Below are 25,161 nucleotides of genomic sequence, written 5' to 3' on the forward strand. Positions count from 1 at the left end.
CTGTCCCATGTGACCTGAGGGGTCTGGATGCTTCATACCGAACAAATTACTCTGAATGCATTTAGGCCCGAGACATTCAGCGATTTGTAGACCAGTAACAGGATTTTAAAATCTGTCTTTTTACACACAAGTAGCCAATGCAGTGAGACCTGTAATGACACCATTACAATTAACTAACCTACTGAAGATAAACGCATGAACACGTTTTTTCCGTGTCTTGTTTTGACAGAAATCCCTCAATTCTTGCTATAATTTGATGTATGTCGAAATCCCTACAGCAGCTATCAAATTAACTAGCTTACTGTTGTGTTGGGGAAATAAAGCATGGCAAGCTACCTTTAAGAAAGCTACTTAAAAAGGGTTTTTTTAATCGAAAACAAACATACAAACTAGTTTTTTGGGAGAGGGTATCAAATAGAAAATAATAATAATAATTGAAATGCATTTTAAAAAGTCTCCACTTCAGAGGTCATACAAAAAATATGTTAGCAGTAATTGCAGGTTTGATTTTGAACATTTAACCTATAACAATTAATCAGGGTCCTGGGTTCGATTCCCGGGTCGGGTTCCTTCTGTGTGGAGTTTGCATGTTCCCCCCGTGTAAGCGTGGGTTCTCTCCAGGTTTTCCGGCTTCCTCCCACAGTCCAAAGACATACAGGATTAATTGGTGACTCTAAATTGCCCGTAGGTGTAAATGTGAGCATGAATGGTTGTTTCTCTCTACATGTTGGCCCTGTGATAGACTGGCGTCCTGTCCAGGTGAACCCTGCCTTCGCCCAATGACAGCTGGGATCGACTCCAGCCACCCCCCGTGACCCTGAATACAGGATAAGCGGTAGGCGATGGATGGACCTCAACATTGTAAGTGGAAAATAGACCTGCTTTTCGAGTCTTTTCGACTACTCGAGGCGCTTTACACTACATTCAGTCTATTTACCCATTCACACACATTCATACATCGATGGCAGAGGAGCCGCCTGCACATCAGGAGCTAATCTCATTCACACACATTCACACACCGCTGGCACAGCCTTCGGGGTTCAGTATCCAAGGACACTTCAGCATGCAGCCTGGAGGAGCCGGTTCATGTGTTAAGTTACTTCCCACCACTGGCAACTTGTATCATCCAGGAAAGAATGTGTCAGAGGAGAGACGGACGTACACATTACTGTTTAAAAGGCAAACGTTAAAGCACTTGTATGCTGGGTATCTAGCAGCTTTGTTATTACCAAAGATGCCTTTTATACCGATACACACATTACATTGGTTTCTGTCAATAACGCACATCACATGGATATATTCCCCCAAACTTCAATGTAACATAGAAAGATCAAAATACCTTGAACACCATTCTCTTCTCACATTAGGACATAAGGAAATATAAGAAATTAGAATTTGCTTTTAAAATGCAATGGAATGAAAATTGAAAAAACAGAGTTTAAATGTATATATCATTGACTTGCTTCACCAATGAATGTATAGGCCATTATTGTCATTAACATTAGAACATGTTATTTTCACTGTCTTATGGGCCTTAAAAACCTTTAACTATCAAAAGCAAATATACAAAAAAAACTTGTAAAATCTGTATTTTAATCCTTCAGTCCACACCCTAGAACTTTAAGTGCCATCGTGATGACTATTGCCAATAAAATAGTGTCCTTGTGTTTCCACATCATGAGTATGCAACAATAAAAAAAACAGGGGTGGGAGGATAGAAAAGGTGTTGGCAGATACAGGAAAGGAGAATGATGAGAAAGAGAAGCAGTGAAGGAAGTTATAAAAGTGTCCGCAAAAGCATTTCTGAGTGACTTGAAGATTTGAACAGTCCTCCACATTCTCATATTCTCTCACAGGGAACATCACACAGAAAACACAGGCAAGAAATAAGAAGAAATCGTTGTCAGGTAAGCAGCTCTTTTATGTCTACTAACTGTACGAGATATAATACATTTTTTTGTCAAATTCACGTGTATAGATTATTTTTTATGTATCAACCCAGAGATCACTGTTGCTGTGAAAAGTACATTATATAACATAAAGTGCATTATGTTGCACTTCCAATGGGATGGTTTTAAAGCAGACCTAAGAGGAAGGTTTTTCTTAATGTATTCTTCAGAATCATAGTAAAACAAACACTGGAGAGAAGATACAACGAACTGGTTTCATTTCATGAACACACTATTGGTTACATTTTATTCAATGCTTAAAGATCTCATGTTATGATATTAATGATATTCCAAACTGGATCTGACAGACAAACGTCGAGAGAGGGACTGTACCAAATTGCTTTAGTTTAATATTTGAAAGCATATATTTTACGCACAGCACTCTCCTGACTTTGGCCTCACAAATCTTAACCTTAAGAAAGCACTCATGCACAAAATGTGAGTTCTTTAAACAGGTACCTTCTGAGGTTGTTGAACAATCTAATTGTTTTGGACCATTAGACCACAGGAGGAAGGATCGGCCTGCAATGAAACTTAGATTGCCTGAAAGAGAGGAAGCAAATTGGAAATGTTATACTGAAAAAACATAGATAATTAATGTGTTTTGTATTGTTTGTGTTAGCCTAACGAGGTCGATAAAAACATCTGAGCTGAGAAGTGGCAAATGTATTTGTATAGCACCTTTCAACAACGATTCAAAGTGCTTTACATAAATCATAAAAGGCATTAAGAGAGGAAACAGAAAGCAACATAAAAACTAGATTGAATAAATGCAAACAAAATGTCAGAGTCTGGTACTACATCTGGAGCTACTATATTTCTTTCGTTTCAAGTGCTGTGGTTTTGGGGAATTTACATTAAATGAGAATTTAAAATAAACTCTGTATACTCTGTCACTCTCTCACACGGCAAATTCAGAGGGAAATAAACATCTCTGTTGTTGTTGTTGTTAATTTCTATACAATAATAGGTTTTTATTTATTCCTTTTTTGTATGTGGTTCTATGTCCGACTTTCACTCATAAACTCAGGTTTATCCAAGGAAGAGTACAATGAAGTTGATGTACAGACCCCTTGTTTTCCACTTGCTGCTGTACTGTGCAACACAGATATTAGGTAAGTCTGGTCTACAAGGATTGAAGTGGCTAGTTAAATTATTCCAATAAAATATTTTTCACCGTTTTTGTTCAGTCTAAGATTTCATTGCTTCACTCAGTCCCTCCTTAATGTTTTACCCTCCCTTTCCTCAGGTGTCTTAATCCAGTCTGTCCCAGAAGTCAACAACGAGGGTGTTATACAGACCGAGCTGGAGAAGACAGTGTCTCTGGTTTGTCAGCCTGACGGTGGCCATGAAACTCAGGGTGATGAAGAGTTGGTCTGGCTGAGGAATGGCGCTGTCGTCAGTCTGACAGAAGGAAATAAGAAGGGTCGCAGTAGCGTGTGTGTTACACCCGTCATCTATGAAGACAATGGCGCTACTTTCAGCTGCCACCTCAGCAAAAATGCCACATTTACAGCCTCAGTCACCCTGAATGTCACATGTGAGTCCCTTCAAATACATTTTGGATTTATGTTAATTATGGTAAATCTTATCTAATATTCAGCTTTGAGGTTAACTGAATGTTTAACCACATTATGGATAATGTGAATGTCCACCACTTTGGTCCACACTGAAATACCTCAAAAACTATTTGATGGAATATTTACGGTCCCCAGAGGATGAATACCAATCACTCTGGTGATGCCCTGACTTTTCCTCTAGTGCCCCCATCAAATAATTAATCAATTAGGGTAATTTTCTCATAGACTGCCATGCGATCTGACTTATTTTTGCAACCAGAGGAGTCTCTCCCTAATGGCAAGCAGAGAGAATGCAAGTTTAAGGCATTTCAGCATTGGCTTCACTTTTCAGAACCAGAGTGTCGTTGGACTAACCAACAGACATTGCCGTGCATTAGCACATTGTTAGCAGTGCTAAAATGGCTGGCTGCTGGGTTAACATACAATTAAAATGTTTTCTCTGTGATGTTTCTCCTAGATCGGCCACAGCTTTCCGGGTCAGAGGAAGTCACAGTAGAAGAAGAGTCAGCGCTAGTCCTGCGGTGTGATATCTGGGCCAATCCACCTGTATCATCTGTGTCTTGGACACTAAATGGAAGCAGAGTTGATCTATTAGCAGGTGGCTTCTCAGTGACCAACGACGGCTTTACAAGCCAGCTAACCGCCAACAGTGTGGAGAAAAGCTTGCATGAAGGGGCGTATCAATGCACGGCAACGTCTCCCATCTATGGAGGACACAGCAAACAGTTCAATGTCACAGTAACAGGTCAGTTCACACCAGCAGTGCAATCAGCAGATGGAATGATGAATCAGAGAAGTGATGAACGTGGGCTGATCATTTTCTTCCTCCTCATCTGTAGAAAAGACAGTGAAGTTCCCACTGATGCCCATGATAGCAGGGGTGGTGGTGGTGTGCCTTACTGCGCTTCTTGCCGTTGTTTCACGGTGGAACCAAATTACAAAGGTAACACACAAAGCACGCACATATGCTACATAAAGCACAAAGACTGCATGTTGACGCGCTATAAGTGAACCTCCTAATGCTTTATTTCTCTTTTGACAGTGCTGCAAGTAGGTTATGTCCAGCTGAGACAACCACAAAGCTTTATGCAAATGATGCATGATGGCATCACCAATATGCAAATGAATGTATGACTACATCTGACAATTTTGTACTGCTTTTTGAAACTAGTGTTCGCTACTTTTATTTGAAAAGTTGGCGAAATGAGAGAACCCATGAAGAAATTGTGACTTTTCTGTGTATAACCATTTACCAATTGTATTATATTTTCTATTTGTCAAAGGAATGTTTTGACCTTTTTGTTTCTTTGCTGTGCATGATAGGAGAACCACTCTCCAGCAGTAACTGTCTGTTAAATATGAAGGTACATCACCGACAGCATGTTAGCTTAGCACAAAGACTGGACTCAAAGGGAACCCGCCAGGACTAGCATGGCATAAAACCAGAATGTGTGTGATTTTACACAGATTAAACAAGATATAACACGTTGAATAGTGAGCTGTGGAGGTGCTGGTAGATGGATTTTGTTACCTTTGGACAATGCCAGGGTTGTTATTGTCCCTGTTTCCAGTCTTTTGCTTAGCTAAGTTAACAGGCAGTAGCATATTTACCGAAAAGAGTTTTCTCATCCAAATCTCAGCAATGAAGCGAATAGGCGTAAGCATTTTCCCCAAACTTTCCTTTATTGATTGTGGCAGGACAATCTGTGAAGTTTGCAATATGACTGTGAGATAATCCTGAAACGTATACGTTTTCATAGTATCATGCTTTATTACCTGAACATATTCCTGCCACACCAGAATAAAATAACAACTGATCCGTATCAAGTGATACGGATCATGAAATAATGTGATACTGATCATAAGGTGATACTGATCATGAAATAATGTGAAACTTATCATGAACTAACCTGATCCAGTTTTTATTTTTTCTGGTGTGGCAGCAATATGCTTCCATACTTCATCTTTGCAATAAAAGTGCTTTTGTTTCTTCACCACCTTGGTCTCTGGTCTCCACACTTGCACTGAACTTTACTCCTGACACAATCCAGGCTTGTTAAATTATGTTATATATTTACTCTTAATGGGACAAAAGGACAGGGACGACCTTGTTGTCAGGGTCAATGTCTATCATTGTACCAATAAAGAAACACTTCACCGGTGCACATAAAAAAGTGCTATATCAAACAAGGATGGTAGCATGTTTGAAAGGAAGGCACAGGTGTGCATAGTAAAATATTCATTATGAAGACATTATGAAGACAGGATTTCGTTTTAACTTTATTTTGAAAGAAGCTGTTTGGTTTTACCTATAGTTTTGTATTTTAAGTTAGCTATGAATGTGTCCAAAACTCACAGACACAGAGTGTGTGGATGGAATATTAACATAACAGATGAACATCAGTATTTCTGACAAAGGGATGTTATGATTTATTTAATTTAACAATTTAACCAGATAATTTCATAGAGATTTTGAATATTATTATTTATTCTTATATAAAGACGTGTATGTTAATGATATATAAGATACCATAACACTTATCATACAATAATGCAGTAGCCTCCAAAAACAATACCAACTGGTTAAAAAACTTACCAACTTGGGTAATTTGGTAACATAAAGTGAACATTATAAACCACACAAAGATAAGCTTTATTGCTGGACGAATTGCAGTGTACATAGGAGAGATATTTCAGAAAGGTTGTAACATGGTTATGATCATGATAATGAAAATAATCTGCTGGAATGTGATCACTTTATTACACAAATCCACCCAATGAATCTGCAAACAAAGAGGATCTTAATTTTACAAGGATACATATAAACTCAACACAGGTCAATGTCCGTGCTTTAAAGAAATTTATAATCATCTAATTCTGGTATATATTGGTTTTCCTTGTGGACATTTACATGTATGGATATAAAACGTGGTGTGTAAAAGAAAAACATTATTTCAGCAGCTTTTTAAAAAATCAATTCCAATCAATATTTTTCAAAGAGTCCATTTTTTTCCATATTTCAAGCACATTTGACAGCACCTCACGGTGACTAGCCAGCACGCCGAGACGTAACGTGTTACGTCATTCAGATGGGCTTTGCGTGAAGGGCGTGGTGATGTGGAGCTGCGTGCGGTCTCTGCGGTCCACCGCCAAATTCAAATAGCGGGTGAAAGAAGCGACAGCAAGCAACAGGCAGCTGGAAAAAGACGATTTTCACTTTACTTTCAGGTAAACTAGCGATACAATAGACGGCCGGGTAGCTGGTATTTAATGCGCGGTGCTTAACGGGGACTTTATTTAGCGACGCTAAAGTGAGATATTCACGTTAGCCAACGTTGTTACCGCAGATAAGCTAACGGTGCTTTTGCGAACACAGCCCTCTTTTTGTTGTTTGTGAATGAAAGGCTAATCATTTGTAACGGTGCCACTTGGAAGTATTTTCATTGATAACGGCGCGAATCTCGTTACTTCATTATCGTTTCCAATTTGACGCATACGTGCTAAATCACTGCTATTTACTCCTCTGGTGTTGTTTTCAAAGAAGCCGTTAAGTTAAACCACTTGTTTAGAAGAAGACCGCGGAGCTGGACATACGTATCAAACAATAGGCACGAAGCTTTCACTAACGTTAACACGGTTAGTGTTCGTACGGGTTGATACGTGTCCTTTGTTCTCCCAACACGTTCCCTTTTTCAGTTAAATTGTGTACTTTAATTTGTTAAACCACCGGTTACATGTATAGTAAGTAGGTCAACATCATGACGAGTTAAAGTTGTTTACCTCCTAATATCTGAGCCATCAAGGATCCTCGATTAACGTTGATTGAATGTGTTGAATGTAATGTTTTCAAATAACTTTATTGAACTAGCTAAAAGACCACAGCTCAGTCATTCAATATGCATACAGTAAATAACGTGCAAGCAGCAAATCATGACCTTTGAGTAATCGAAAACAGTCGTTTTCAGCTGATAAATTATTAGTTGATTATCTAAATAGTTGCAGACTGCTGATATGCTGTAACAGAAAACTTGCATGGGATCTGTAGTAATTGTTGAGCTCATTTGTCATTTTCCTCACAACAGTGTAAAGCACTTGAAACATGTTAAAACTTACTGTATTAGAAAGTATTATTATACACACTGCTGTCCACTCCCTTCTTGCAGGTAAGCTCAGTCAGCATGGCATCGTCAATTATGGATGGAGTGGGTAAAGCTGTGGTGGGAGTGTGGCGGGCACATACCACCCTGGATGAGTCCGACGGAGCAGATAGCTCCCCAGAAGCCCCCGACCGTTTCCGCAAGCTTCGCTCTTCGTCTTCACTTAATTCTCTGCGAATGTCTTTGCGCAAGCGGCTCCCGCTACGTTCCGTCCAGACCAACTCCCTACCAGAAAACCAAACCTGTGAAACCCAGAAGGAGATGCCAAAACCCAGCGCAGTCCGCAAACTTACACGTAGCGCTCGGAACTCCATCACTGAAGTATATCAGGTAGGTCGTTGGTATGTTTTTATGTCACATCCTGTGTATATGCCTTGTTAATTCAGTTTATGACTTTGATATATGTCAATCAAGCAAATTCTATCCACTCTTGTGACCTTTTTGTCCCTTAATCAGAAGCTGCAGAGGAACAGAGAGTTTGCACGTGGGGAGTGTTTGGTAGAAACCCCTGGTGGGACATGTGATGAGAATGAAGCAGGCCCACCAACTTCTCGCACCCCAAGACGTACCCCTGGCAGGGCTGCAACACCCAGACGTACCCCTGGCAGGGCTGCAACACCCAGACGTACCCCTGGAAGGGCTGCAACACCCAGACGCACCCCCAGATCAGCTGCCACTCCTGGACGTACACCAGGCTCTAGAGGAAGAAGGACTCCTGAGGCCGGTGTACGAGGAGTGAAAACAGGAGGAGGCAGGAGGCAGCTGGTCCGCATGGCTGCATTACGGAGTCCTTTTGCTTCCCCTAACACACAGAACCAGAGGATGTAAGACTTCTGAGATCCATTCAGACCTTTGTTTTCCAAGCTTTTATCTGCTACTCTCATTTATGTGGTTTTTCTCTGTTCTGTGTGTTTGTTTCTCATGTTTAACAGAAAGTTTGACCATGAATTGGAGTCGGTGTCCAGTGGGATTAGAAGGCTCAAACATCTTTCCAAGGCCTTTGATGACATCATTGGCAGAGACAAGGGGTAAAACACCTTCATTTTGAGTATTTAGTGTTTTTCAGTATTTTGTAGTGTGGTGAATTGTGGGGTTTTTTTCAGTGTTTTATTAGTTTTTGCTAATGAGTAGTGATAATTGGTGAAATGAAAATTATCTGTGTGAATGAAAGCATGTGTGAGATGTAGGTGAATGACTATATGATCGAGAAAGACATCAGCCCATGTTCTGTTATGCATACATATTTAGTATAGAGGAGCACACACATGATCACCCTCTTAACCCTCCCACTCAAAGAATCCCAGCACAGACTTCTTCCCCTCCCCCCAAACACACATTCTTACCGGTTAGAAATGAAACTGGGGCTCTGTTTCTGGTATTCGGATGAGGAGGGAGTGAGGGGGAAACAGCGGGGAGGGGGGAGTATGGGTGTGGGAATTGAAGCCGGGTGAACTGACAAATGTGCTTGAGAGAGCTTGGTGTACATCACTTCCTGTGTTGATGTTCAAATATTCTGAATCGTAGTCTGGACCAGCCCCTAAAGAATGAGCTACACTGTGACAAACACAAAGGCTCATGGGCCGTTGTCTGATAACAGTTTGCGTAACATGCAACCAACCCTCACTGTATTAAAGCCTCTTTCTTTGGAAATTTAAACACAAGTTTGCTTTCCTTCTGTAACAGGAATTTCAATTATGCCCTAATTGTGGAGTAGAGAAGAAGGTAAATCCAATTATCTAAACGTTATGCTTCTAAAACCAGCCGAGTCGTGGAAGCATATGCTATGAGTGTAACTAATTTTGTGACATGAAAGTGCATGGCAGAGCTTGACTGTGTTTCGATGCATGGATGTATGAAATTGTACAGTCGCTGACCTGTTGCAATGGAAAACTATCTTTTATGTCTGATGCTGATGCATTGTTCAAGCAAAGGATGTTCTTCCTTATCACACTTACACCTCCTTCCTCCTTGACAACCCTTTGTTTGCATGTAATCTCATTCTCTGTAACCTAAAGAGCTGACATGCTTTCTCGTACTTACCAGGGTGTAGGAGAATCAGAATTGTTGTGACCCTGTTCGAGGTCATAAATGCACTTAACATGAGCCTTAAAAACACTACTGAAGCACTGCTTTAAAAATCTTGCTTCTTAATATACCATATATATACCAAACGTTGCCTCCTGATAGGTTAACATTTGCTTTAGTTACCAAAAACAAAAAAGAAGAGAAACATTTTTATGTTCCTCTTCTATTTTCCATTTATCAATATCAATTGTGCTTTTGGACACTTTTATACAGAAACCCTGATGCAAAAGCATGATTCAATTACTTAATTGTTTTAATATGATTACTTGAGATCACAAGTTAATCATGTTATTTCGAGAAAGCGGGCTTTGTTTTCTCGATAACCAGATGATTACGTTGTGGTCATAAGAAACTGTAAGAAATGTTTGAATCAAGTTAATTACTGATTCTCCTTCTATGACTGCTCATGGTTGTTTCCTCTCTGCAGGACCAGTACAAGGGAATGCTCTGGAGGGGCACTGATGAGAAAGTTGGACCCCAACGGCAAACTCAGTCGATCAAACCTCTCACGTCGAGCCACGAACCTCTCAGGCACGCTGGGAAGTTGGGCTCACACAGCTGTGAACACTATTCACAAGCCCAACTGACCTACATGAATGTCTGTATGTTAAACACGGGACCTTTTTGTAGCTGCATGTTCCACATTTATCATTATTGAGGTATCTGTTACATTTACTTGTAGTGTTATTTCGGTGATACCGGGAGACTTTTACATGGCAGCTTGTCTTCATTTGTTATCAATGTTGTGTGTAGTTGGCGGAATTAAAGTGTCTCTTGTGTGTTTGCATGTCACAGGTTAGCTGGTTGTAGGTAAAATATCCTCATAGCTACCAAAGGGATTTTTATATAATGGCGTATATACCTGTAATAGTTGCTACAACCAAATGTCTGTTACTTTTTTAAGATAATAATGTAGTTTTTATTCTTACTCGCTGCATAGAAATCTTTCCCGTTTCTACGATTTACTTTAGAAGAAACATGGCAAAATTGTATAGCAGAACTAACACTATATGTACTGACAAAGTGGAGATGCATTTCCCTCTACTTTATATGTATGCAATAATGTTACTGAAATGTTTTATTCTTCTTCTTTTTTTATGTCATTTGATTACGCCAAATTGTGTGTTTTCTAAGAAAGGGGACTTTTTTTATAATTTTTTTTTTTATATTTTTCCTTGAGGCAGAGGTTAGCACTTTAAATGACCTGTGGATGATTCATGCACCAATACTGTACACACAAATCATTTGATAATGTAATGGGGGAGATGTAATGACTGACTTCCAATATGTCAACAGTGATGATGCTATAAAGCCATATCCAGCAGGTTATTAGAGTTGTGACTTTCAAACAAATAACCTGAAAAGAAGCAAAACACTTCTATGTATTGGAACCCCTTTTCTGCAGCAATGAGAGAAAGGGAAACATCACTCAATAAACCTTCTAAGCTTCAACAACCCAAAAGCCTCATCCTTTTTATGCCTTTGGGACCGCCACGGCCAGAGGCCTTATGTTTCCAGGTCGTCTGTCCTTAAATGCTTTTGTACGTCCTCCAGTCCCATGCATTGTCTCTCATGGATGCCATCCAATTGGACTAGAGGCTAAACTGATTAGAATTTCATGGTCACTGTGACCTTATAAAACCAATTTTCCAAGAATCCAAGGGTTAATAAGATCATTAGGAAATATTCACAAAAATGTCTTACGGATTAAAATTAATTGATGACATTTTGGACAGACATGAAAAAACTGAGACAGAATTCTAGTTTGTCATTATTTGCAGCACACTATTGTTTTGCTAGAATTGGACCCTCTGCACATCCGATTAAATGGACAAAGGTCACTAAGGTGAAGACTAAACATATTTTCAAAGTTATAAACTGGTGTATATCTGAGGTATATTGAGGTAGCCTACTTATACTGGAGTATTTACTATGCTTCTTTTATTATGCTGGCCATATTATCCTCCCAGAGAATTGTTTTTTTATTTAAGTTTGCGTTCCTCTGATGCAAACTAAAAAATGAACTACTGTACTCCCTGTGTTGCAGTGACAATACATGATTATTTAATAAAGACAACAGCTCCTCCAAGTGGCGTGTCAAGGAAATGCTCATAGAAGGGGAAACGAGAAGCGCTCAGTTTGTCCCTTGTTGTTACCCGTCTGTAGTCCACGCCTCGCTGAAATTGGTCCTCCTCTTTCTCTCCGGCTTTGTACCCAGAGCTGAACCCACGCCGCGGCTACCTTCTCCAAGATACCGGGGCTGATTAACATCCCACAATGGCTCTTCACGTTCCCAAAGCTCCGGGCTTTGCCCAAATGTTGAAAGATGGCGCCAAGGTGAGTTTGAGTCAGTTTGTTGGAGTAGTTTGGTAGCTTTGAGGTTACGGTTGGGAACTAGCGTGCTAGCCTGCTAGCGTTAGCCACTGAGTTAGCACGCTTATTCACAGTCATGTGGGAGAGTTCTAGAAGGAAGCCAGGCCGCTCGGAGATGCTGGACCGGCGGCTGTTGTCATGGGCATGACTCTGCGTTTATTCACTGCCCCATTAACTTGAACATGCTGTAAATGTCAGCTGCAGTAATGATAACTTGATGTCGGACAGTAGTCACACCCAGTTAGCGGCTTGCTAACTGTCAGAGATGAGGCTTTATCACCTCGGAAGTGTCCGATTGCTCAGAGATGCTGAGGATTTGGGTTAGCTTTTACTTATTTACCATGATTTGTGTTGTCCTGGTTCCTTTCACACACATTTCTCGAAACTCTTCCTACTATTCCCACGATAATGTAAACCGTTATTTACATGCCTTATTATGAAGAATGCCAATTACTTTTTGTCTGGCGTTTACACTAAAACGCGTATCGAGTTATGATGTTTTTTGATGCAGCACTATTCAGGGCTTGAAGAGGCAGTCTTTCGTAACATCAAAGCCTGCAAGGAGCTTTCCCAGACCACAAGAACTGCCTATGGACCAAACGGTAAGCGCTTTACTATTTGTATCAATCTTTGAGTTTTGTATTAATAAAACGTGTGTTACCGAGACAACCAAGTCAGTGATTTCTAAACTGTGACATTGTTCCCTTTTTACAGGTATGAACAAAATGGTCATCAACCACTTGGAAAAGCTTTTTGTCACCAACGATGCCGCCACAATTCTCAGAGAGCTTGAGGTGAAGAAAGCTCACATTCTTTTTGCAACAGGCTGCATATGGGAACAGCTTAAAAATGAGAGAATTAATCTGTTTATGTGAATGCCATTTGACTTATAGGTGCAGCATCCCGCCGCCAAAATGGTCGTCATGGCGTCCCACATGCAGGAGCAGGAGGTCGGAGACGGTACAAACTTTGTCCTGGTGTTTGCTGGAGCTCTGCTGGAGCTGGCTGAAGAGCTGCTCAGGATGGGCCTGTCAGTGTCGGAGGTAAACGCATGTAGTTACTGATCATCGTCATACATGTTGTGAAGATATTGTGGTGATATAACGGCAGTGTCTTGTTATAGAAACGGAGAATATTGCTGCATTTGCTCATCGTCCCCTTTCCTCTTTGACACAGGTGATTGAAGGCTATGAGAAAGCGTGTAAAAAGACTCTGGAGATCATGTCGGACTGCGTCTGTGCCTCAGCTGAGAACCTCCATGATGTTAAAGAGGCAACATCTTTTATCCGCACGGCAGTCATGAGCAAACAATACGGCAATGAAGACTTCCTCGCCAATCTCATCGCACAGGCCTGTGGTGAGTCAATAATCCAGACTACCTAAACCACAGCACGCATCAGCATAACCAGTGGCTCACAAGCAATTAGTGTCTTTATGCTGAATTTTAACAACCATTGGCAATTTCACCGCCTATTATTTATGGTAGTTTGAGTCGGGTTATGTTTACAACCCCTTCCCCTAACCAAATTTAAACTGTCAAAGATCATTAACTTGAATAGAGGGTTCATTTTAAATTTCTCTTCTTTACTCATTTATGGCACAGTGTCCATCTTCCCAGAGTCCGGCAATTTCAATGTTGACAGCGTCAGAGTGTGCAAGATTTTGGTAAGCAGAACTATATTGAGTTTATTGTCTGCGTTTGTGTGGTGTTTGCCTCCTACGTTAATGTCTGTGGTGTTTTCAGGGTTGTGGAGTGACCACCTCCTCCGTGCTACATGGCATGGTTTTTAAGAAGGAAGCGGAGGGAGACGTCACATCAGTGAAAGACGCCAAGATCGCCGTCTTCTCCTGCCCCTTTGACACCATGGTGACAGAGACCAAGGTAACGAATCATTAGAAACATCTGACCTACGAAACCTAAAATCAACATGGCTTAAATTATATGTAACGAATGCTGCTCACCTTTTTTTTTTTTTTAGTCACAATTCATATTTGGCCTAAAATAATATATGCACTATGATCCAGACTTTTTAACAGAATATATTTTGGCATGTTGCATCAGGAAAAGCATTAATCTTGGCAGCATTCAGGCTCCTGTTATTATGCATGCCGCTTCATTGTCACGGTGTCACAGTAACACACTCACTTTTCCTACAATGTTCAGTCAAAAAGACGGCCTATTCTAAGGAACGTTCTTACCTTGAGTGCTAACAATAGTCATATTTGTCTCTCAGGGCACAGTGCTGATAAACAATGCAAAGGAGCTCATGGACTTCAGTAAGGGAGAGGAGGATATGATGGAGGCTCAGGTGAAGGCCATCAAGGAGTCTGGTGCCAATGTGGTGGTAACTGGAGGGAAAGTGGCTGACATAGCCCTGCACTACGCCAACAAGTACAATCTCATGGTGGTCAGGTAAGACCCACATAAATCTTATAATCAAGTAATAGTACTAGTATTTAACACAAGCACGAAAATAGCTTAAAATCCGAAGCATATTGGCCCAGATGAGATATCTGTATTAATGTTGAGGTAATGCAAAGTCTTTATGGTAGTATAGCTTTTATCTCAGTGTATTTCCCAGTCCTAAATCATTTTCCTTCCACCAACAGGCTTAACTCCAAGTGGGACCTCAGGAGGTTATGCAAGACCGTGGGAGCTGTAGCACTGCCCAGGATGGTGAGTGACCAGGATTTCGTTCAGCGCCGATACATAAACCATGATAAAACAAACCATTATATCATGCATAATAACTATTTTCTGCTTCATAGACGTCTCCAACTCCAGAGGAGATGGGTCATTGTGACAATGTGTACCTCTCAGAGGTGGGAGACACTCAGGTGGTGGTCTTCAAACATGGTAAATCATTCTTTAACCCTTGTGAGTCTTCATTTTAAACCTGATCATTGTGCCATATGAGTTTTAGGATTAACACGTTTCATGGTCTTAATATTGTAAACAGAGAAAGAGGAGGGTTCCATCGCCACGGTGGTGATCAGAGGCTCCACTGACAACCTGATGGATGACATTGAGAGGGCTGTAGATGATGGAGTCAATACCTTCAAGGTTCTGGTCAGGGTAAGTCAACGCAGTAAACCACTGTGGGATTTTTGATAATAAATAGATTATATTTTCTTATTTATGTTTTGCAGGAAAGATAAATATCCCACAAGGAATAAATAAAATTAAATAAATAAGAAAAAAGTATTTTTCCCTTTTGTATGCCTGAGTGTTATAGCTTAGTTTGTTTTCCGATTACTGCTTGGACTGCACAATAACTACAGTTTCTCTGTCCAGGACAAGCGACTTGTACCTGGAGCAGGAGCCACTGAGATTGAGCTGGCCAAGCAGATCACCTCATATGGAGAGGTAAGAAGTTTTGCATACATAAACAGAAGGTTCAGACCAATGCCTCTCCTCGATTTTCCATTTTTGTTCTGTATTGCATCTCTGGCCGATGAATTGCAAATCATGACGTTCCCCACCCTCTCTTTAGTCCTGCCCAGGGTTGGAACAATATGCCATTAAGAAGTTTGCCGAGGCCTTCGAGGCTTTGCCAAGAGCGCTGGCTGAGAACTCCGGCGTGAAGGGGAGCGAGCTCATCTCTAAAATGTACTCTGCGCATCACGAGGGAAACAAAAACATAGGCTTCGACATTGAGGTGTGTATGTGTATACAGGAAAGTTCAGAAAAATATTGAAAATTAAAAGAATGTTATTAGATATGGCTTGCTGATGCAAAAGAACATTACAAGAGTTCATACTACACCCATTTTCCTGAATCCTGAGCAATTTATTGTATATATTGCACTACATGTTTGCGTTTGGTTCTGATGATGTGGATGTGATGTCGTCCTTAGGGTGAAGGCACTGCTACTAAAGACATGCTTGAAGCTGGCATTCTGGAGCCGTACTTGGTTAAATACTGGGGTGTCAAAATGGCTACCAACGCTGCTATCACAGTACTGAGAGTTGACCAGGTGGGTAAAAAAAATCCTCCCAAACACTTGCAACACACAGATGATCACAAGCAGGTACAAAGAAGGATGTTGTTAGTCTATGGCTAAACGGGCATTACCTGTTTTCTAGGATCAAGTGATTGTTTTTAGTGTTTTCATGGGATTTCTCAACAAGAAATATATAGTATATTGCATTTAATCACTCTGAAGAAACTATGATTGGAAGCATTTGTCTTTTCTTTTCTTTTTTTTGCTAATGTTAAATTGTTTATTTTAATATCAAGGGGACTAGAAATTACCATGACAACTAGGATTTGTCGGCGATAAGTCCTTTATTTCTCTGTGGTGTGGAGTAGCAAAACCAAGTTGTTGATAATTTGAGTCTTTAAAATGTATTTGTTTGTTACTGAAAGTTTTTCCTCATCCAGTTTATATACATGCACGTCAAATGACTGGTGTCAAATACAACGCTTAGATCATATCTATAACTTGATATAAAGTTTATGATGTTCTCAAATTCAGCAGGTAAAGTGTTATTGGGAAGGCCTATGTGAATTAATAGTCTCCAGGTAGCTGATGTGGTGTGTGTGTATATATGTGCGATGCAGATCATCATGGCTAAGGCTGCAGGGGGACCCAAGGCTCCCAAGCAGAGAGGCCACTGGGACAAGGACGATTGGGACGAAGCACCTGATAATTTTGATACTCACCATTAGAGGGCGCACACACACATAGGCCCTCCTTCAGTAGGTCCTGGAATGCGTGTGCCTTTTTGACTCCCACAGATGTTCTCACTCGCTCACATGACACTGAAGTTGTGAACTGTGCCTGTCACTACTAACAACCGGGTGTGATACAGAAACTCAGTGCCAAAAATGGTTGCATTTAGCCTCTTCTCGGGTGTTTTTAATACTACCAAGTGTGTCACTGACTGCACAAAACAGATATGGTATGGTTTGATGGCATGCTGCATGCACTTATGAACTCTATAGCAGTGGACGTCCTCGGGCAAGGAAATATGTTGCCTTTAACGTAACATAATGTTAAAATATGAGTGAACGCTGAAGTGGCTTTTGTTGGAGTGGAGTGTGGACAGGGGGGCATTTTCCTCAAAAATCTTTGTTTAGCCATTCTACCTCATCAGAAAACAGACCTGGAGTCTCTGGATCTCAGCCCTCTTTCTCAATTCCCAACAGAGTCTGAGATTATTTACACTGCCTTCAAGAAAGTGCCAGATCAGATGATGATGATGATAATTTACTTTGAAGGCCATGATTACTTCCAGCTTTGAAACTAACTGGATATGGGTTTGATATGCCCATTATTGAGCTTTCATCTTACAGCATCAATTTGGATTTTTACCATTGCAGCACATTTGCTCTTGCATCATACGTGTGCCCATATGAGCTCATGAATAATTCATCATCATAAATAGCCCTCTTTGGTATCTGTAGGGATTTAAATACGCCATTTAATTGAAAATATAGCTCAATGTTAAGCCAATTTTAATCTTTTAATTGCCCCCCCCCCCCACCCCCATGCTTTCTACCGTCTTAACACGTGTGTTTTAGTTCAATAATCTTCCAAAGGAAAACCTGCCTGCCTCAGAGACAACAGCCTGCTGTGTGGATCTCAGTGCTCTAGATTCTCATACAGAAAGGACCAACTGATTGCCATCTTGTCTCCTTTCAGATCATCATGGCTAAACCAGCAGGGGGACCCAAACCTCCCCAGGGCAAGAAGGACTTCGACGAGGATGACTAAATCTGATGCCCTCCAACTGATGCTCCTTTAACCCTGAATGTTCCCACACAGCTCGACAAAACCTTTTCTACTTGTTTATTTAAAGCTCAACCTGGTTGGTTTATTTTGTAGAAATTACCACACATTGGGTAATAAATGTGAAAGTAAATTGTACGGATGGCACTGCTTTATTTGTTCCTTTAGTCCCAAATAAAAGGCACTTGGGCTGTCATGTATTTGTTTGGATATTATTTTTACTTATTTGTTGATCTTGTTTTGATTTTCTGATAAGGGGGATCAAGTTAGGAAACTGTGTATAAGCTCTGGTGGCCCATACTGTACATGAATTTACCCTCGATGCTGGTTTGCTAATAACTCTTAGCTCTTATGTTAATTTACAGAAATTATGCATACACTGGTTTATTTATAGAACAACAAATATGAAGAATTGAATGGAGGCAGGATTGAAGATCCATCTCTTCAGAATGCTTGATTATGCAAACTGGAAGAAGGGGGGGGGGGGGGGGGGGGGGGGGGTGAACACCCCACTGGGAAGCTAACGATAATGGCAAGTGTCACTTGTGTGAAGAGCTTATGTCTGCGGCGTTGATTGGAGAGCAGCAGGGGGCGCTGGACACCAGGTTGCAGTCTCATTGGGTGGCGGAGATGTGGGCGGATTTGCGCTGACGTTGCCTATACTCGGGATTAACTTGTTTTTATGTCGCCATATCTGTCACATTTTGCACCGGATAGCCTGCTCAATTGCAGATTATTGGCAATGCGCCTTCGCCCCTTAAATTAGCCCGTGTGCTGTGCTTTGCACGGAACTATTGACGACCAGCACCGTGAGAGCGCCAGTGCGATGTGAGGTGCCTTGATGAGCAGATGTCGCACTGAGTTGACAGTGCCGATGTCCCGTAACACTGATGGGGGCCGACGCCAGTAAAAACAGGAAGGTGAGTTGAATGAAATTCCTGGTTGCTAAGGTGTGACGCAGTAAAGGGGGGGATCCCTGTTTCCATGGCGATGATTTGGTTCCCGATATCAGCAGGGAGCAACGACGGTGCATATCCTGGATGGCCAGATTTATTTATTTTTTGTTGATTTTTTTTAGAAGTATGTTCAAATAAAGTCTAATTATATTGCATATATAATGATAAATGAGTCGTTTGTATTACAGTTTCTGTTCTCTTCAAAAGTATCTGCACGCTTTTACTTTGAAGGCGACATCTTAACGCTTCCGCTACCCACTGATCCGAAATCAAATGGGCAATTGAACGCTTTTCTAAATTGTCCCCGTTGAATCCAACATTGCCCCAGTCTCTTGTCAGGCGAACGTCACATTGATTGCCATTATTATTTTCTGCTGAGTGACTGTTAGATGTGTCTTTGCTCTGACGATGATAACGTGGTTGATTACACACGTCTTGCATCACAGAGCATCAGATCTGCTGTGCAGCCCGGGGGTGGGGGGAGGAGAAGGGTTGTGTGTGACCCAGTGACTACAGATTGGTTGTAGTGTCCTTGCATTGTTGTTTCTTTCTATCTTGTTAAATCACAAATATGTGCATTTAAAGGAGTTTACACAAGGTGGCAAAGTAAAGTTAGACTGATCAGCAATCACTCAGTATGCCATATGGTGTAGGAGGTAGATATTGCAAGCAACAGCATCATCTCCTAACCTGTACCATAATGCTCCTTAGTGCATCCGTCTATCTCTGTCTTCCCTATAGAGGCCCGCTGAAGGGCAGGAGGATGAGGACTTCCCATCTGGGTGGCGTGGCTTCCTCTCCACCATCGGTTTGTCCATCCCAACAGGCCTCTGTCGCCTGGCCCCACCTGCCCTGCGTCTGGGCCAGAGCCGAATGCTTCAAGGCAAGACCCCCGACATCCCAGAGCACGTCCTGAGGTTGGCGGGGGTCGGCCCGGGCAAAATGAGGGCGGAGTGGAGCCTTCCAGGGTTCATTACCATGTTCCTACCCGAGTTCCCCCACAGAAATGTGCCTGGACACGACCACTTTCAGGTAGACGAACAGAGAAACCAATCATGTGTAAGGCTTGATCTGATTTGATAATGTGTCTGTAGCTCTCTCTGCCTCCGTCACTTTTTATTTCACTCCACCAGGTGTTGAGTTACATCGCCAAAGGTTCATTTGGACCCATTCTGAAAGTGAAGGACAAGACCAAACAGAAAACATATGCTGTCAAAGTGAGTCTTCCACTTAAACCTCACTTTTGAAATGTGTTGATTTGATTGATCAAAGTCACAAATGAACAGCCAGTTTATTAATGCTTGAAAAATAGAATTGTACATGAAATAGTCTGAGTGTATGAAATGGAAATACAAACAGTATCAAGTCAAAGCCAATCTGACTATTGTAACCCATTGAGGGTTTTTACACATCAATGTAATTGTTATAGTTAAATATAACTGTGAAATAAATATGTTTCTGCATTTCCAATTCATTCCAGTCCTGTGTTGAGTAGTCTTTTTTCATCTGAGTGTTTTTGACATTCAACAGGTTATACCTAAATCAGAGATCCTAAGACTCGGGGTGTTGGAGCAGTCAAAAGAAGAAGTTATTGTCCAGGTGGGTATTAAGAACAGTTGATTGATTTTAGAAATAAATTGCATCTTGGAGGTTTTTTAGACATTAATAAATGCCATACATCATCAGACTGAAGCATAGGCCGTGAATGTATTCAAACCCTCATCTGATTAATAATGGGATGCTTGTAATTGGTCTGAGGAGGTATTTTTATTAGCTCATGCCTAAAAATAATCTAAGATATCTCATTTTAACCAGTTTCCAAACATGCCAATTTTGAGTGTGAAGACGTGAATTTGTAAGTGAGGTCATAGCTCAGACGTCTAGGTAGACCCAGTGAAGAGAAAAGTATAGATCTCTCTTTGATCGGTGGCCAAAATTGAGATTTTTCAGGTTGATCTTGGACCTTTGCCCGCAGCGTCAGATTCGCCATCCATTTGTCCATGACCTCCAGGACTGCTGGCAGACTCAGCGCCATCTCTACATTAGTGAGTCAGCCAGAGACCAGTGACCCAATCCAATCCAGATCCACTCCCCGAAAAAAACCCTCACTCCACCTTTTCTCACCTCAACACTGGTAGTCTTTCCTAGATTCCCTCCACGTTCCCCCAACCCGACACCTGCAATATGATGACCAAGAGATTCCTGTTCCGTTCTGACTGTTTCGTCCTGTGACTTAATCCCAAACATCCCTTATATATCACTTCCTGTATCTGCTTTGCCCCATTTCCCTCTCCTCCACAGTATTTACCCTTATTCCCCAAATCAGCCACTGACTCGGAAAGTGTGACCTATTTTGTTCGCTGCCCCATCTCCTGTGAAACCAGAGCAAAGTTAGCCCGGGGACCAGATGTTGAACGTTGCTGCAGCTCAACGAGAACACATGTGGCACGATCAAAAGAGAGGACACCCTTGCTTGCTTCGGCAGTGAATCATCAAGCCATAAATGTAGATGGGGCATATTTGTACATACTGATGCACTTTTCACCCCGAACCACTTTTCACCTTCATTTTATAAAACCTTGTGCTTGGCTAAAAACGGACTACAGTAAATCACCTCCCAGAGGGAGAAAGTTCACTGTCCTCACTTCCAGATTACACTCCTCTTTCCTCATTTCTTTCACCCATGTGTGCTCCACATCCCGCTGACCTCCGCTCCCCCCTCACACCTTACATTGCATGACAGAAGCAGGTTATAATGCTGTCTGTTTCCTCCCACAGTGTGTGACTACTGCAGCACAGGAGACCTGTACACCTACTGGCAGATGATTGGCCAGTTCACAGAGGACACAGTGCGAGTGCTTGCAGCGGAGCTGGGCAGCGCGCTCGGTGAGTGTATGCAATAATAAGGACATATTAAAAACCTCACTCTTCTCCTCAAACATCCAAATGAGATCAGAGGTGACTACAGGAGTATTTAATTGTAAGTAAGTGAGCACTCTCCCTCTCACAGGTTCTCCCGTAGCAACAAAGCAGTGCCATGGGTTTAAAATATGCCAGCGGGGATCTGAAACATTTTAGTTCTTTAGTAGAGTTTAATATTTTGTTCTTCTGGTTTTCCCAAAGGATTTCTGCACGACTTTGGGATCATTCACAGAGATGTGAAGGTAAGAGAGGGAGGTTCACTATTCACAATTGACATTTATTATGATTAATGGTCTACAATTGCTAACAATTTTATATGTGTAGAATACTAATGAATTATCAATTATATGACAGTCTTTTTGGCCCTGTTTTTGTAGATGGAGAATATCCTGCTTTCAGACGATGGTGAGTAAAAACCAGCAGAGAGCAGCATAGCTCTGGTGTGCAGGAGAACCTTCCAGAGAGCATCCTGACTGCACATCCGTCACTCAATGCACATTAATGCAAACAGTACATTGGTTAGCTGTGAGGGGGAGCAGCCTTTGTATAGAATTACATAATAATGTGGAGGAAATGGTCTCTTCTAGGACACCTCCGCTTAGCTGACTTTGGTTTGTCCCGTCGCCTGGAGAGAGGAGGAAGAGCTTTCACCATTTGTGGAACAATCCAATATATGGGTGAGAAATATTACATCCACATCTGCAGAGGACATACAGACTGATGTTTTGTGCATTATTTTAATTCATTTTCCTGGATATGTCAATGTACATATACATATATAGTCCATGCAGTGCTGTGAGCATGCTCTGTCTGCTCTGCAGCCCCAGAGGTGCTCAGTGGCGGACCCTACAACCATGCAGCTGATTGGTGGTCGCTGGGAATTCTGCTTTTCTCATTGGTTACTGGGAAGGTGAGAGCTTGTTGCCGGTAGGCTGGGCATGTCCTGCATCATGAGGAGATATTCCTCACGATTCAGTGACGTAGCTGAGATTGCATACTGCTGGTATAGAATATATTTGATGCTTTCTCCATGAGATCATTTTACATTAAATTTGTAGGAGTCAAATTCTTATGTGTTTACTACTACTCTACTCATCTGAAGCCATGTAAAAGACGAAAGTCTGGCCTTCTGAAAACACCCTGAATTGTTTCTATTCACGTTCCTCATGCTCTCCTCAGTACCCCATGCCTCCAGAACCAGACCACTGCAGTATGCTGAGGAGAGTGAGGAGTTTTCCATATGAAATGCCCCTCAGCCTCAGCTCCCCACTGGCCTTGCTGATAACAGAGGTAATTACACAAATTATAATCATATTGTCACAAGACACTCAAATCTACACTTCTAGTTTCTACTAACTCCACAGTTTGGCTACTATGATGGCATATGATGACCTACACGCAATTCTCTGTCCAGCTTTTGTGCAAAACTCCGACCCGCCGTCTGAGGACTCTCGACCGTTTCAAACGCCAAACCTTCTTCCGCGGAACAACTTTTGACCTTGCACTACTGCAGCGCCAGCCTGTTGAGGTATCTGATGAACGTCAGAATGTAGCCAATCTGGTTGAGTTGAAGAAATGTTCAATAATTCAGGAAAATATATATTTTTTTCACTCCACAGGTGATTCTGGAGCTGAGAGAGAGACCAGACCGAGCGGCCAAAGCTCGACGAGGCCTCACTTTGTCTCTGCAGCCTCTCAAAGGTTTCGACTACGACTCGTTCCTCAGCCCTCCGGCCACGCCGGACACACAGCTGGATGCCAACACGCAAATCCACACCGATGCACCGCTCCCCGGCCCGGCGCTCCCGCTGCAGCCTTCTCAGGGAAAAGGGCCGCGCAGAGAAGTGTTTGTGTGACGGACTTAAAGTTTACAGTTTGGTCTAACACACTAAAGGTACAGGCCTACACGTATGTATTTCTACACACCTATTCACCCTTACACACAGGTGTGGTGCGCCTTGTAAAATGTCTTATTTAGTAAAAGCCAAAATAGCTGATTATGATTTAATTTGACCCATAATAATTTGGCCTACATAGTTGACCTACCACACCACTTCCCCACGTGTATTGGAAAGGTTTATGTTGGGGTTTTTTTTATATATACTGAACACTTTTTTTACTTGTTTGCCTTTCTCCAATGAGCACCTTTTCAAGACTTCTGGATTTTCTCAACAGTTGCGCAAAAAAGATTGCGCTATTGTTGTCCGTCTACTCTCAGTTTCAATTGACTGGTCATGGCCGCCCTGTTAATAAAACATTGCTATCAAATTCACCTCACATGGAAAAGTCACGCTGCTCGAAGACAATGCACAAAATTCTTTAGTTTTTTTTTTTACTTCAAGTTTTATGAAATTAATTAGAAATCCATCATCAACAAAATGAGTGTATTTAATAACTTGGACTTATATAGCGCCACTCACTGGTTTTGACTCCCAGCTGTACAGATCTGAGCTGGAACTGTAAGGGTTGAATGAACAACAATATTGTTTACCTCCAGTTCACATTTTGATAGATGCAGGGCTTTTTCTACTGTAACCAGCCAGTAATCACACCTTCATGCACTTACCTGTCCATCCCATTATATTTTCATTTTGTAAAGAACCCCCTGATGTGTACCCAAAATGCCTCACACGTGTGAACCTGAGCTTTTTTTTTTTTCTGTCACCAAAATAAATATTTATAAATTTGTCTTTATAAAGTTTATATGACTATTTTGGATGCTTTTTGCTGTTATATGTTACGGTGCGATGTATTTTTGTAATTGCTATGTAGCACAGATGGGATATTAAACTCTTACTATGAATCAACCAGCTGATCTGGATGTGTTTTTTCTATTTGAGATGGTTTGAAGAAAGAGAGTAAATTGCTTCACCGTTCCTATCAGTTACGCCACATTGTTTCTGCAGAAACACTGGTTGTCTGTGTTTGGTTAAGAGGTGACATTTTGTTCAGCAGTGGACATTTACGTAAGTGTGTACTTAAGTAAGAATTGATAATGTATGAAAGTATTGTACTTTTATTTGACAGCTTCAGTTATAAGTTACTTGGTGGATTCATATTTTAGAATCAGCAATTTTAATATTTTTACAGCATAACAGCAAATTAGTTTTACCAAGTATTAACATTAACATAAATGCAATAATTACTTGTAACAGAAAGCACCTTTGCTCAAGTAAAGGATCTGAATCCATAGTAGTTATTTTAGTCACCAAGCCTGCAAAACTGATATTGAAATGTTTTGCATCAACACAGATTTGTTTGAATAGTTTTATTCTCCAGCATTTTAAATTAACAAATAACTTGAGACGCAGAATATAGGAGGACTAGCATGAGGCCAAACCTAAGCATATCTCCATACAGAGAGAAGTGTATTAATATTGATAGATAATTTGACATACACTGAG

The 25,161-nt window shown here is 41.3% G+C and overlaps 4 protein-coding genes across 6 annotated transcripts; all 4 read left to right on the plus strand.

Moving 5' to 3' along the window:
- Positions 1-2,999: 2,999 nt before the first annotated feature.
- tmigd1 (transmembrane and immunoglobulin domain containing 1) lies at positions 3,000-4,965 on the plus strand. The gene is made up of 5 exons (XM_084028449.1): positions 3,000-3,064; positions 3,199-3,489; positions 3,987-4,274; positions 4,369-4,472; positions 4,572-4,965. Exons 1-5 carry the CDS (start codon positions 3,001-3,003, stop codon positions 4,581-4,583), a joined length of 759 nt encoding a protein of 252 aa, XP_083884575.1. The 5' UTR covers position 3,000; the 3' UTR covers positions 4,584-4,965.
- Positions 4,966-6,669: 1,704 nt separating this feature from the next.
- Positions 6,670-11,242, plus strand: pimreg (PICALM interacting mitotic regulator). Of its 2 annotated transcripts, XM_084028448.1 has the most exons (6): positions 6,670-6,757; positions 7,693-8,016; positions 8,143-8,510; positions 8,619-8,714; positions 9,370-9,408; positions 10,199-10,330. In XM_084028448.1, the coding sequence occupies exons 2-5, from the start codon at positions 7,708-7,710 to the stop codon at positions 9,398-9,400; spliced, it is 804 nt and encodes a 267-aa protein (XP_083884574.1). In that variant the 5' UTR covers positions 6,670-6,757; positions 7,693-7,707; the 3' UTR covers positions 9,401-9,408; positions 10,199-10,330. The 2 variants fall into 2 exon arrangements, with proteins under 2 accessions (XP_083884574.1, XP_083884573.1); XM_084028447.1 differs by lacking the exon at positions 9,370-9,408 and having other exon boundaries at positions 10,199-11,242.
- A 697-nt stretch (positions 11,243-11,939) lies between these two features.
- cct8 (chaperonin containing TCP1, subunit 8 (theta)) lies at positions 11,940-18,075 on the plus strand. 2 transcript variants are annotated; one of them, XM_084028439.1, is made up of 16 exons: positions 11,940-12,108; positions 12,656-12,746; positions 12,859-12,938; positions 13,038-13,187; positions 13,321-13,501; positions 13,748-13,809; positions 13,889-14,026; positions 14,379-14,557; positions 14,755-14,821; positions 14,914-15,001; positions 15,105-15,220; positions 15,440-15,511; positions 15,639-15,803; positions 16,002-16,121; positions 16,709-16,846; positions 17,793-18,075. In XM_084028439.1, the coding sequence occupies exons 1-15, from the start codon at positions 12,049-12,051 to the stop codon at positions 16,814-16,816; spliced, it is 1,677 nt and encodes a 558-aa protein (XP_083884565.1). In that variant the 5' UTR covers positions 11,940-12,048; the 3' UTR covers positions 16,817-16,846; positions 17,793-18,075. The 2 variants fall into 2 exon arrangements, with proteins under 2 accessions (XP_083884565.1, XP_083884566.1); XM_084028440.1 differs by lacking the exon at positions 16,709-16,846.
- Positions 18,076-18,505: 430 nt separating this feature from the next.
- Positions 18,506-24,538, plus strand: rskrb (ribosomal protein S6 kinase related b). Its single transcript, XM_084028442.1, has 13 exons — positions 18,506-18,799; positions 19,577-19,867; positions 19,969-20,052; positions 20,366-20,434; positions 20,811-20,880; positions 21,614-21,721; positions 21,959-21,999; positions 22,135-22,162; positions 22,345-22,434; positions 22,579-22,667; positions 22,937-23,047; positions 23,172-23,285; positions 23,377-24,538. The coding sequence occupies exons 1-13, from the start codon at positions 18,770-18,772 to the stop codon at positions 23,611-23,613; spliced, it is 1,362 nt and encodes a 453-aa protein (XP_083884568.1). The 5' UTR covers positions 18,506-18,769; the 3' UTR covers positions 23,614-24,538.
- The last annotated feature ends 623 nt before the right edge of the window (positions 24,539-25,161 follow it).

This window comes from Eutrigla gurnardus (assembly GCF_963514095.1).
Source record: "Eutrigla gurnardus genome assembly, chromosome: 15".
NCBI lineage: Eukaryota > Metazoa > Chordata > Actinopteri > Perciformes > Triglidae > Eutrigla > Eutrigla gurnardus.

Bases quoted from the DNA above. Each gene is read 5' to 3' on its own strand.
- tmigd1 (XM_084028449.1), top strand. From the start codon at position 3,001: ATGAAGTTGATGTACAGACCCCTTGTTTTCCACTTGCTGCTGTACTGT. The intron at 3,065-3,198 runs GTAAGTCTGGTC...CCCTTTCCTCAG, and splicing joins CTGTGCAACACAGATATTAG to GTGTCTTAATCCAGTCTGTC. The intron at 3,490-3,986 runs GTGAGTCCCTTC...TGTTTCTCCTAG, and splicing joins AGTCACCCTGAATGTCACAT to ATCGGCCACAGCTTTCCGGG.
- pimreg (XM_084028447.1), top strand. From the start codon at position 7,708: ATGGCATCGTCAATTATGGATGGAGTGGGTAAAGCTGTGGTGGGAGTG. The intron at 8,511-8,618 runs GTAAGACTTCTG...CATGTTTAACAG, and splicing joins AACACACAGAACCAGAGGAT to AAAGTTTGACCATGAATTGG. The intron at 8,715-10,198 runs GTAAAACACCTT...TCCTCTCTGCAG, and splicing joins ATCATTGGCAGAGACAAGGG to GACCAGTACAAGGGAATGCT.
- cct8 (XM_084028439.1), top strand. From the start codon at position 12,049: ATGGCTCTTCACGTTCCCAAAGCTCCGGGCTTTGCCCAAATGTTGAAA. The intron at 12,109-12,655 runs GTGAGTTTGAGT...TTTTTGATGCAG, and splicing joins TGTTGAAAGATGGCGCCAAG to CACTATTCAGGGCTTGAAGA. The intron at 13,502-13,747 runs GTGAGTCAATAA...TTTATGGCACAG, and splicing joins TCTCATCGCACAGGCCTGTG to TGTCCATCTTCCCAGAGTCC.
- rskrb (XM_084028442.1), top strand. From the start codon at position 18,770: ATGGGGGCCGACGCCAGTAAAAACAGGAAG. The intron at 22,163-22,344 runs GTGAGTAAAAAC...GGTCTCTTCTAG, and splicing joins TATCCTGCTTTCAGACGATG to GACACCTCCGCTTAGCTGAC. The intron at 23,286-23,376 runs GTATCTGATGAA...TTCACTCCACAG, and splicing joins TGCAGCGCCAGCCTGTTGAG to GTGATTCTGGAGCTGAGAGA.